This window comes from Notothenia coriiceps, unplaced genomic scaffold, assembly GCF_000735185.1.
Source record: "Notothenia coriiceps isolate Sejong01 unplaced genomic scaffold, NC01 NC01_scaffold00034548, whole genome shotgun sequence".
Classification (NCBI taxonomy): domain Eukaryota; kingdom Metazoa; phylum Chordata; class Actinopteri; order Perciformes; family Nototheniidae; genus Notothenia; species Notothenia coriiceps.
The window spans coordinates 487,953-500,708 of record NW_011367249.1 but is presented as its reverse complement, the minus strand read 5'-3'; the positions used below and the strand labels follow the sequence as shown (position 1 = coordinate 500,708).

The 12,756-nt window shown below is 41.4% G+C and overlaps 1 protein-coding gene across 1 annotated transcript in view; it reads left to right on the top strand.

Annotated features, from left to right (window-relative positions):
* LOC104962319 (receptor-type tyrosine-protein phosphatase S-like) overlaps positions 1–12,756 on the top strand; it is a 66,701-nt gene that overhangs the window by 46,783 nt on the left and 7,162 nt on the right. Inside the window, exons 13-21 of the mRNA XM_010790751.1 lie at positions 1,554–2,147; positions 3,186–3,280; positions 3,549–3,799; positions 4,072–4,159; positions 5,061–5,273; positions 5,480–5,643; positions 7,304–7,315; positions 7,639–7,754; positions 12,439–12,486. Of these exons, the coding sequence (XP_010789053.1) occupies positions 1,554–2,147; positions 3,186–3,280; positions 3,549–3,799; positions 4,072–4,159; positions 5,061–5,273; positions 5,480–5,643; positions 7,304–7,315; positions 7,639–7,754; positions 12,439–12,486 (1,581 nt within the window). The remainder of the gene's footprint in view (positions 1–1,553; positions 2,148–3,185; positions 3,281–3,548; positions 3,800–4,071; positions 4,160–5,060; positions 5,274–5,479; positions 5,644–7,303; positions 7,316–7,638; positions 7,755–12,438; positions 12,487–12,756) is intronic.

Sequence of the window (12,756 nt, the reverse complement as noted above, 5' to 3'; positions counted from 1 at the left end):
AGTTATTCAAATTTAAATTCAGTTTATTCAGCGTTTTTTTGTATTTATGCTGAGAAAGCTCTCACTTCCAGGACCAACCAATTTGCTTCCGACCCAGTTTGCCGACCCAGTTGGCAGCTACTGAATCAGAAATATACAGAGATACCCGGTCTTCTCACCACTGGTCTCATAAACTCATGTAGAGCCATCTTTAAGGGAAATACATATCTGTCTGTCTGTTTGCATGCCTTGAGAACCGTTTATCCAATCTACTTCACACTTGGTGAGTGTGTTGCTGGGGATTCAAAGACATGCAGTGTTGAAGTTTGTGAAATGTGGATAAACCACATGTTCAATATGAATAGACCTCGAATACGAGACATTGCCTTTCAAAGTGAACATATTTGAAAATATATTCTAAAAGACATGGCTATCCAATGTAAATGAACCTAAATTGGTGTTACATGGTCACCTTCTTTAACCTGTCAAGATCGGAGCTGCTGCATTTTGGAATGTTAAGGAACAAATGCAAAGGAACGTTTTTTGGAGAGTCTACAGGAAGTTGCAATTCTTGAGAAATGAGAGATAAAAGCTTGAACAACCTACTCCAAATCAGGGAATTACTCAAAACTGTTGGCTCAGGCGATATTGTGTGATTTAGGGTGTAGGTCTGCAGTTATTCCTTCACATATATTTCCCAGACATTTGTCCTGCTACTGCCTTGTATTTTTGATAAAGGAGGGACATAGTTGAGTAAGTCAAGATGGAATCTATTTACTGAGAGATAGGGCTCAATTACGATCAACCTCACTTATCTCTCACAAAGCTTCAATGGCAACTTGAGAACTGAAGGCTTCCCACAACTGCTGCTGCCTCTATCACACTGATGGGCCCTTAAAAAGAGAGTTAAGATGAGACTTGTCATCCATAAGAGCAGCAGAACTGGGCCACTCTGAAGAATGGTGTCTAGACCCCAAGTGTAGATCATCCATTTTACAACAAGAGATGACTATTACAGCTGAAAGAGGCACTGTTCTCTGTTAAGGTTTTAGTGACCCTTTGCAGTACAGACTGGCTAGAGCTTACATGTATCATGAAATGGTAATAGGTACAGCTATCACTCAAGAGTGTAGCGGCTCTTAGGATCTTCTACGTCTCCATCCAACTCAACCTGACTCCATTTTAGTAGGATGTTATCTGACAAATGGTGGAATTTAAGATGATTATTGAAAGTGCAGATACTTTCAGGTCAAACAGTATAATTGGAAAGGTCAGATGCAGTGTTTTTGACATGCTAAATAATGCTTCAGTAGTATTCTGTAGGTATAAATAGTGACAGTGCTGGAGCTCTAATGCCGTATGACTTGGCTTGAGAGCGTAGGAATTATATTAAATTCACTATAGCAATGTTGAATATCACTAACAGAAACTGTGTGTTCCATGTACAGTATATGTTCAATCTGTGATAAACGTCTACATGTATAGTATTACAACCTGTCATTTGAAAAAAAATCATCTTCATGGTTCTTGAAAGCACAGAAATTAATATTTATTTTATTTCTTTTTCTGTACAGTGCCTGGTCTGCCCTATCTGTCAGTGGCTCAGGACTCCGAGTCATCAGCTGTGGTTCGCTGGGACCCTCCAGCTCTCACTCATGGCATGGACCTACATGGTTACCGGCTCCAGTTTGGCCGGAAAGATGTCAGTCCTTTGGCCACACTGGAATTTGCTCCCCAAGAACGACAGTACTCTGTGGGCAACATTCACCGGGGGGCCACCTATCTCTTTAAAGTCTCAGCTAAGAGCAGGGGGGGCTTCGGAGACGAGGCTTTGGTAGAACTTAATGTGCCTGAGAATACGCCAGGGGGATACCCTCAAATTGAAGAGCGCTCCAATGTGACATGCTGCTCTGTGCAGCTGTCCTGGTCTCCCCCTGTGCTGGCGGAGAGAAATGGGGTTATCACCGAGTACACTTTGGCTTTTAAGGAAACTGGTACCGGAGGAGCGCCACAGGAGCTCCACTTGCCCCCCAGCCAGTCCAGCTATGTTCTCAATAGCCTCAAACCGAACTCAGCATACGATGTGAAAATACGTGCACACACCAGTGTAGGCCCAGGGCCCTACAGCCCGCCTATCCAGTATCGGACGGTGACCTTTGACGCAACAGGTAGGGTTTGCCTGTTATCTTTTCCAACCCGGTTGGCAGGGGGTTGGCAATTGGCTAACAAACAATCTGCAACAACACAAAAATGAAAACTGCCCCACCCCCTCCTTCAACCACCTTCACTTCTCCTCAAGAAAGAGAAAATATTGATATTAATATTGTTTGCCGTTGGACACTCACTTCACTAACACAAAAAAGGTAACACGCAAGTCAGTAAGTTATAGTCAGTCATTTAGAGAAAGAGGAGAGCAGCATAGAGTTTCAAGGTAAGTGCTGTTCGGTCAGACACTCCTGTCAGTCATCCCTGCAGCCCTTTGCCAAGCACACTCACACAGCTAATGCCATCTCACAACCCCAGTTTGCAAACAAGGTAGGACGTCAGTCAAACCCAGTCACTCAAAGAGTATGATTGGAATATTCTAAGTTGACAGAAAGTGGATTTTGGTTCTATATTTATTTATTTATTTGGTTTTGGGTTTGTTTTGAAATATTACCCCCTTCCTAACCCCCTTCCTCATCTAATTCCTCCTCTCCCCTTCCCCTGTCCCTTATTGGGACAGTTTGTGGCATGGCATCCCCCTGATGCACTGCTAAGGACTGTTGGCATGCTGTGTTTTGAGTCTGTCTCGATGCCCGGCTGGCAGCACGTTGGCAGTGCCAACCCAGACTCTGTAGAAGCATAGTTACTGTTGGCACTGGGACCAAATGGTCAGTTGTTAATCCTCAGGTCATGGGTTCAAAGACAGTGTTGAGATGGGTTGGCACTACTTACGATAGCTAGCCAGCGGGCACACCTTTGTGCTCCGTGGGTCTGTCATACATGAGTCTTATGTGCTGTGTGTCTTAACCAATGGCGTTGCCCTTCTCACAGCCAATCACAGCTCACCGTTACACTCACTCTCCAACCCAGAGGAACGTTGCAGAGGAACTACTGCATCTTTTATTTTTTTTAACCAAAGGTTCTTCTTTAGTTTTTCTTTCCTTGCTTTCTCAACTCGTTCAATTTATTAAAGTTTTTTTTTGCATTTGTCCATTCAACAGACGTTCCACAGAATTTCACTGTAAAGTGGGCCACCAAGACTACAGTGGTCATTGCATGGAAGTTCTCTGAAAGCAGGTCTCCTTACAAATGCACGGTGAGTTTAATATAGGGCCAAAAGATCATTTCAATTCTCAGCTGAGATACCTTTAATAATTTCCAACATGCCCATTTCCTGAATTTCATTTTAATTTAACATTGCATATGCCTTCTTACCTTCATATGTTACGACCAAAACCCATCTCCATACCTTTCCATCCATCTTTTCATCCATCAATTTACTGACCTACCAACATGATCATACACTACATCCTCTCTCTTACCAATTACCAATTAAAACTTCTGCACCATTTATCAAACTTTAGATTGATTACAACCGACAGAAGATGGATGTGGATGCCAGGCAGATGAGGGTGCTCGTCACCGGGCTAAAGCACAACACCACTTATGAGTTCAGGGTGACCTGCCAAGAAAGCGCGGATGGTGGGCAAAAACACCGTGTGTATGCCAAGACCGCGCCACTCATACTGGTCAAGAAACCCAAGCTGGACATCTACGCTGAGCCTGACAACATGCTCACCATGTCCTTCCCACCAACTGAAACCAAGGAGGTCAAGTGAGTACACCTTGACTTAAGATGGGTTCTGCAGGCACTGTTTACATTAGATTTGAGGGTTAGGGTATTGAGGTTTAAGTCTGGAGATGCTTGAAATCTGATATTGTATAGATTGAGATCTTAAGGTGTCTTTAGATGTTGAAATGGGAAATAAGGTCTTTGGATTCATGAGGCTTTCTGGATTTGTCTAGATCCTGCAAGAATTGTAGCTTTAATTTCCTTTCAACCTTGTACCAAGTGTTTGCTATACATTATCAATACATTGTTTGCAGGACCTTCTATGTGGTTGTGGTGCCACTTAAGAGGACCTCAGGAACTGTCAAAAACCTGAAGAACCCCGATGAGATGGACATGGAAGAGGTAGAGTTTCTTTTTTTTAAGTAAACAGTGTGTGGTGATTCTGGAACAACATAAATGATAAGGTTAACGGGGTGCATTGTTTCAAACATAAGGTAGAATATGTGAAAGGAAAAGGCATCTTCAAACTTTAGTAACATGTTTTTAAAGAGACTACGGTAATCTTTTCTCTCTGGCCAAACTGTGTTTTTTAAGAGTAGCGATTCCAGAAACACTTGTTTGTGATATAACAGTTGCATGTGCAAGGCAAATTGTACACACTATGTAGCAGACATCAACACACACAACACAAACTTGAGTACATCTCAGCTATGCTAATTCATCCCCCCCCAAGCATGCAGAAGAGAGAATTACACAGTCTTCTCCCACTCTTACCATAGCTTGAGGTCACCTTGAGCGCTACATCAACAACCACCATCCCTATTGGATTTGGGATTACACACATTCCCTCTGCTTACTGCCTGCCTCTGTCTGCCGTTTGAAATGAATGAGAGAGGCTGAATGTTGGGGGGGGTTGGAGCCTGGTTACATGGAACATTGCCAAATAGTTAGCAGCTATTTTTATCTAAAGGTACAGTTACACCTACAGGTGTTTTTTCTTTGGTCTCAGTCAGCCCACTGAAAGGGCTCCAGTGATTTTACACCTGAATCAAAATAGTTATTTATTCATTTAAAACATTTGATGACCTATCATTTTGCCAAGTTAAGTTAGTTTCAGGTCCAGTTTATCTTGTGTTCAGAAACAATGGAGATTATGAAAAAACATTTCAGTTATCGTAAAAAAATGTTTTTGCTCAGACGTTTTTCAATAAATGTGGGACTAATGTTTTAGAAACTCCAAAAACACAAGAGGATACTAAACGGAAAACGCAGTCGTAAACTAATGCCCTTTCACGTCAATCAGCTGTTGCGGGAGGTGATTCCAAAGCGGCGCTCGCGGCGTCAGCTGCCTCAGCTGGACCAGAGGAAGCCCTACATCACAGCCTGCTTCAGGCAGCTGCCGCCCAGCTTCACGGTGGGATCGGACTATCGCCACAGCAGCTGTGAGAACAAGCCTCTTGAACCTGGCCAGGAGTATGTCTTCTTCCTGCTGGCTGAACTCAATGCCACCGTTGGGGTGAGTAACTAGTTAAACTCAGTTCATCTCACTTTAGTAGACTTACTTTTGGTCAATTGCTTTTGTCAGAGTGGATTTAATTATTGATTTATTTTCACTTTAATCTTTTACATCTGAATCTAACATTGAATTTGTATCCAGTTTGTGCTGCTTAGTTTAGGTACTGTTTCATGTGCAATAAACTTCTACCTGATCTCTCTGTTCAGAAAATGTTTGCCACCAGCCCTTATACGGACACAGTGATGACCCCCGCGCTGGTGGTGGACCCCATGACAATAGAGACTGGGGACGGACTTATATGGGTGGTGGGCCCAGTCCTCGCTGTGGTCTTCATCATCTGCATCGTCATTGCCATTCTCCTTTATAAAAAGTGAGTTGGCCTGGTAATTGTAGTGACTGCATTGGACCTACATTTATGCATGTAACAATAATATTGTTCAACATCAAATGATAGGAAAGAACATTAAGGGTTATGATACAAGGCTAATTTTAAATGTTTTTTCATGAAAACATTTACAGTATAATACATATATATATTCTCTTAACATTAAGATACAAAGGAATTCAACCCTTTAACGTTGCATAGTAAGTGCATTCTTCGAACCTCTGTTTTACACAAGCAGTATAACTGTTATCCATGTTGGACTGAAATATTGTTCACATGCTAGAATTTCTGCTTTTCCTGCAACACACAATGAGCAGCTTCTTGTCATTTGATGTAGAACCAGTTATTTTGTCATTGTAACAAGGGAGTTGGGCTGTGGGGAAATAATTGCATGTTAGGGAGCATGTTGAAAGAAGGGCTTATTCTATATTCATAGCGGCATGATATTGAAAGAACCCAACAACATTTTTGCATGTAAATATGAAGGAGCTTTTCTTGTGAAAAAGATGGTTGTGGGAAGTGAGGGGGTTGGAGAAAGGAGAGAGGAGAAGATTCCTTGAGATGGTGTTCAATTATTTTTTACACCTGACAAAAAAATAACTTATAATTCTGGAAAGAATACTCCGTAACAGTGTTATTCAAACGTAATAGTCAGTTTAATGGTAATTTCTTCAAAATGCATGCTTCAAATTAGGTATGTAATGCTCCAACATCTATATGAACGATAACACAATAACAAGTCCAATATACCATATTTGTGACGATCTTAAAGAGTGATTACTTGCAAAAATGTTAATTTATTGAAGTCTGACATATACCAAATATTCTATAAGATTTTAAGCAAGTTCCCTTTGTTCATATGAACTCAGCTCTCCACACAAGTCTAAATAAATACTATTCCTCAGCATAATTGGGCTTTTGAACACAGGTGTATAGTCAACACCCCCCCATCCCTTGTTTTGCAGTGAGTTGCAGCTTCAGTCTCAGTAACTGCAAGTCCCAAATGATCAGTAGTGTAAGGGTCTCCCTACACGGTACATACGGTGCATGGGAAGTTCCCTGAATGATTTTGAAGGGGGTTAGTGTAAGCCACAAACGTACAGCTTGCTTCTGTCAGACGATCCCTGACTGTCTGACCTTGCCTTACCTCAGTCTTTGTGGTTAGGGAGAGTAACATCTCTCCTTGGATCTCTCTTTTTTCTCTCTTCTCTTTCTGCACCCCTCACTCTCCCTTCTCCCCCTCCATCTCTCCCTGGTGAATAGTTTCTCCCGGGTCTGCCCTTGGCTCTGACATTCCCCTTTCCCATCTGTATCTGCACCCCCCGTGCACACACACATAAGCACACACACGTACATAGACATACATACACAAGCTGAAGAATGTATGCACTAACTCACACATTTCATTGACTACTCACTTGCTCTCACACACTGATACATGAGCACACACGCACACGCATGCCTCAAATGCTGATGAGCTTTATCTCGTATTTTGCGAGCCCAGCAGCGACCCCTGTGCATTTTAAACTGCTCTCTATTGATTTATCTCTCTTCTTGCCTCCCCCCCTCTCCCTTTCTCCTTGTGTGTTGTGTTTTCACCATCTTTATATATGTATTTGACTCCTATTGCTTTCTCTGGAAACAGCAAGCCTGACAGGTAAGGTTTGGTTGTACTTTATTGCATTTTACAAGGTAATACAAAATAGCCTGCCTCAGCAAAAAAAAGATGCCTTTAATTAGTGAAGGTGAAAGTGAATTTTGCGTACTTGACAAACGCTCTCAGCTCCTCTTTTGTTGATTCGGCTTCAGTCGAGTGTTCTTGACCCGCTGAGTTACCAGTCAGTAGGAGTTGCTAAGTTGTTTAGGTGCCATCATTAGTGAGAGTGGTGACTGCTGGATCAAGTGCTCATTAAAACAATTTCTGTTGTTTTTGCTGTACGTCTTCCCCTCTTTCTACTCTTTGTTTGTCATACTTTCCAGCCGCAAAAGAAAAGAGTCAGAGCCGCGCACAAAATGTCTCCTGAACAACGCGGACATTACACCCCACCACCCTACAGACCCTGTGGAGATGAGACGCATCAACTTCCAAACTCCAGGTACAGAAAAGACACACAACATGTACATTCAGGAACACAGGTAGTCCTATTGAAAGATTGAACAACATGCATTGCTAAAACTGATTTATTTTGTATGCAACAATGACCTTTCGGTAAATTACATATTTTCCTTTTCACTGACAATATGAAGGATGTGAGGAAGGAAGTTTAGTCATCCATCTTTAGCCGTGACAACCTGTAAAACTTCAAGGAGTTATGTCCCACTTTGCTTTCAAGAAAAATTGGGTCTGCTTAGGTTAATACAACATTTTGCTCATCAATAACTTACCAGAGATTTGGAAAATGCTGGGGACAGTGTTACACCATTGTCTTAGAGTATTAGTACAATGGTCGAGTAAGTAGCTGCATTGCAAAATACGTCATGGGTAACTGATATAGCTACAGTTTTTATTCTATTTTTAGACATCCAAAGCACTACTTTTGATTGTTGGATAAAAACGGGCCTGTTAAAAAGCCATCTAAGGCTTGGATTTCCAAGGCTTAATTGGATGTCCATTCTAAAACAGGTTTTTAGTGGAGTGCTCATGCCTGTTATCTCTCCAATTCATTGTTTTTATTTGGAAAGAGACCAAAGCTGTAGAAATAGAACTGAGTTTTAAGGAACTACATACAATTAAATGGAGGCCACTGTTTCAGTGGCTTAAACAAACTAAATGCAAACGTTTTGGCTATGCAAAAGAAAACCTGTGTTAATAACAAGTTTCGCAGGAATTTCAAATCCTCATTTTGAAACCTACTGGAATGGAAAGCAAATTAAAAAAATTGGCATAACATGTTATTTGGGCAGCTCTAATCCAAAATCCCCTTATTGGTGTCAAAACCTAATCTTGGCCAACTGCTATATTATATTACTGGTGCAAAATAAAGACACGCACTTATAAAAAATAAAACCTTCCTTCTTTACAACAAATTATTTATTACAGTTATTATCCATGAAAGGCAAAGTGCACTAGTATTTTTTAACACTCACATAACTGGCGTGTTGACTTACTTTGAAGTGAAAGCAGGTTGTAACATTGGCACACACTTGCAGACAGCCTACACAGAGATTAACGATTCACAAATGATGCAACTCAAAGTTACATTTCTGCTGCAACATAGATGATGTCCTTGAAGTGCTCCCACATCATTCTGTTTGACATTATGTGCCTCCATAACTACGTGCAAGCCATATTTATATGTTTGTCCCCATGTAACAATTAGCCATTTATGATAACAAATCATTAGAAGAGTATGCCTTTTGTTGGAATGTATATGTTTATGTTGGGAACAAACCCTGTATTGAAATTCTGCTGGGTATCTTCCTGTTTTCTCTTTAGTCTCACTTTGTGTCTCATCAGAGCTAAAGCCTGGTGTTAACAACAGAGCCCATTTGATCCCAAACTCTTTGTCTAAGGCTTCTCCATCTTTCACCTGCCTCTATTGCAGGCCAATATCTATCGCCTCCTTTCTTTCTGTTATTTTGTTTCTTTTACTTAAGCTATTTACAGTTTGTTGTCATTAGTTTGACTCGTAGAGGAATTAAGTGAAATGTTTTCAAATCTGAGTTTAGTCACATTATTCGCCTCTAGTAAGCATCATGAGTTGTCCACCACATGGTTTACCTTGTATTGTCTCTTTTAAGTGGTTTATTTGACAGAAGAATTAGGCCTGCATTTTGAGGAAACTATTATTTGAAATACATTGCTCTCACCTGCCCAGGCTAATGACAGAAAGGGATTCAATCTTCCAGAGGGGGAATTAACACCCTTTTTTTCCCTTATGTTCCTTTCCTCTTTTGTTTTGTTTCCCGCCTTGCTGTCTCTGGCCTAGTTGTCTCTCAGCCATCCATCTGTCATCCCCTGCCAGTCTCTGCTCCATCAAAAGGCTCAGATTTCAAAATGGAGCGTTTTCTTTTCATCTTCTCTGGGAGACCAGTCATACTGGCTGAGTTTTTATCTTGGGAGAAAAAGCGGACTTCTTTACATCAGAGAAGAGTGAATGAAAGAAGTTGCACAAACCCGCTTATACATAGAAATATGGAAGTTAATTTACCTCTCCTCGTCTTTATCTTGCCTTGTATCCAGAGCCCTATCAGTGGCTCTGTAATGACAAGGTTATAATGGCTATTCCTGCCATTTGTCTTTTTGACTTCCAGCTCTTTCCCCTGTGCCCTCAACTGTCCTCCTCCGTTCTTTAAATAATAGAAACTCTTGTTACAGCCACTTTTACATTACATTCCCCAAAACATGCTGAGAGTTCTCTTTATATATGACAAGCATCCTCATTCGACAGCCCTGTCATTGTCCTGCAGAATTGGGGCGATGTCGTTATCTCCGCACACGGGGAATTTAATTTGAATGGACATTTTAGCCCAATTAAGTGGGCCGGTGAGCATTTGTGAACATCCCCATCAGCTAATAGCGACAATTGTTCAAATGAGCATACTCCCATTGCACATATCCAAGGCTTCTGCTATCCAACAGAGCATATGCAACATCGGCAATGCGTGCTCACTGACCACTAGTGCTGGAGAACAAAAATATGTTTTTGATTAGGCTTCCAGTAAGCTAGGCTTGGCTAATGCGTTTCAGAGAGGGTGTGTGTGTCCTTGTGCATGTCTGCTGTAAAGCCTGTAGGTCGTGTGACAGCCACACAGTGACATCCCATAACCCCATGGGGCACAGAGTGGCTCGTTTTGTCATTATCTTCATTGGTGCCTGGGGTTTGATTATCAAATGGGGCCAGAGTAATGAAGCAGCAAAACTCAGTGGATATCTGTTGTCTATCTCCAACCAAGCCCCCCTTTAGCCATGAAGACTTTTTTGTATCTCTTTTTTCACTATCTTTCGCTTCCATTTTATCTGTGTCTTGCCTTTAATTTTTTTTTAATCTTTTACACATATATCGGTATCTTATATCAAAACCTTAGTTTCATATTATCAGTTTGATATTATAATATGAATGTACACCTGTGCAGGCACAAATAGAAGAAGAGAAAAGCTCTCTCTTACTCCAAAATAAGACTTTAAGTGTAACTCTGGGTTTACTCTTCAACATATCTCTGATATACGTTCTATTTATGCCGTCTTCATCTGTGTTTATCTATATCTCCCTCCCTCTAATACAACATCACATATGGCATTTCACGCCTCCACAATTCTGTCTTAAAAAGTGCCTTCCACATTTAAGCAAAATGTTCTTGCAGACAGCTTTAGAAACTTGCAGAACCCACGGACAGCAGCCAATCGCTGGCGTGCGTTAGCAACCCACTTGTTTCTCCAGATTACAGCTACGACTGCAACAACCGTGCCCTCCTCCTCACAGTGTTATTGAAACACACACACAGCACACGCTCACACATAAACATAATCAGACACGCCTGTACCTCCCTCCTGCTGTGATGAATGACGTTTGGAGACAGTGGATCAGAGAACCCCCTGCTAGGTGTAATTAGTCATTGTCACAAATCAATTAGGGAGAGGGGGATGTTCGATGTATTTATCTCTCTGCTCTCATTTGGCGCCACTGGCCTGACGTCCTCTTGCTAAGACGTCAGTGCGAGGGAAATCTAGCAAAACTCTGTTCAGCAACTTTTTTTAATAGAATTAAACAGTGTTTTTAGGCTTACATACATCATCTTTATTGTCATTAATTTTGGCTCCCAACTTGGAATGATGATAGTATTCCTACCTTTTTGTTTTATCAAAGAGGTGTGAGAACTTTTTGGAAGGAAAACTGTGTTTTTTTTCATTTTGCTCGCAGATCAGATTTATTTTCCATTTCCCTTCCTAACTTCGTACATGCTCTGGAACAAACCATCTGTTTTCTTTGGACCAAAGTTTCCATTTTGGAGTGATGTGATCCTGTCTATCACTGAGCACCCAAGTGATCTGATTTCAGCTTTTTGCCCTGGCAAAATGTATTTCCCTCAATTGATAGACAGATTGGCAGCATCTCATCATCTGCACCTGTTAGCAAGAGGACCTGAGAATACCCGGACGTAGCATCGCTGGCTGCGGCCTCAGAGGACTTCTCCTCTGAAGCAAATCAGACTTTGAACCATCACTGCTTCCCTTAATGCTGTGACTCCCATCAGCTGTGGCTCCACAGCTGTCAGCCATGAATGTGGACACATTTCCACACCTTTCACTCTCAATGCCTCACCACCAAGCCACTAACAAAGGACCTTTTCACAGTTCGTTTTCACCAGGAAATATAAGCTGGTTTTTTCCCTCTCTGTCTCTTTCTAATTGCTGTCAATGGGCCCCTTCCAACTGGTGTTCACGAAAGCTCATAGATAGCAAATCAATTTTCTTATCCCTGATCTCTATGACCGTTGATATGGGGCTTGGCAGAAGGGTCGCCTCAGCAGGGGATTCAGAGGTGGAGGCCTCTGGCTAACCAGTCTGCTCCTCAGGAGGGCTATAGCCGATCTGATCGGAAAAGGTGTGACCTACTTTTTCATATCCGTGTGGTAGTCTTGCCTCAAGTCTGTCATCCGGCAACCCGATAAGGGAGTTTACTGATAGTAAAGTACTTTTATAGGAAAAAAAAGTCTTATTGTTTTATTTCTTGGCCTTCAATCATTTTGCATTCTTTTATGTTTTCTTTTTACAAAGCATTTTCTGTTGCATTACAGCCTTTTGAAACCATGTTCCCTTATGTTTGCTGTTCTCTACAGATTCTGGTCTAAGCAGTCCTCACAGTGAAGCAGATTTTGACTATGAAAGTTAGTCTCTATGCTTTTAGCATTTGCGTACCAGCTTTCTTTATCTTTGTTTTTACGCACGCTTGCCTCCATTTACAAATACATAATTTGCATTTGTTTGTTTTTTCACATTATGCAGCAAATATTTCAGCACTAATTAATTTGATGTTGGTTTCTATTGGTATACCGGGCTTTTTTTCTGTAATTGGATGTCAGTCACGATATTCACTTGGGCTGTTGGCTGTGCATTAATCCACCATGCATAAATAACCTGTACAATCACTCCCGCTG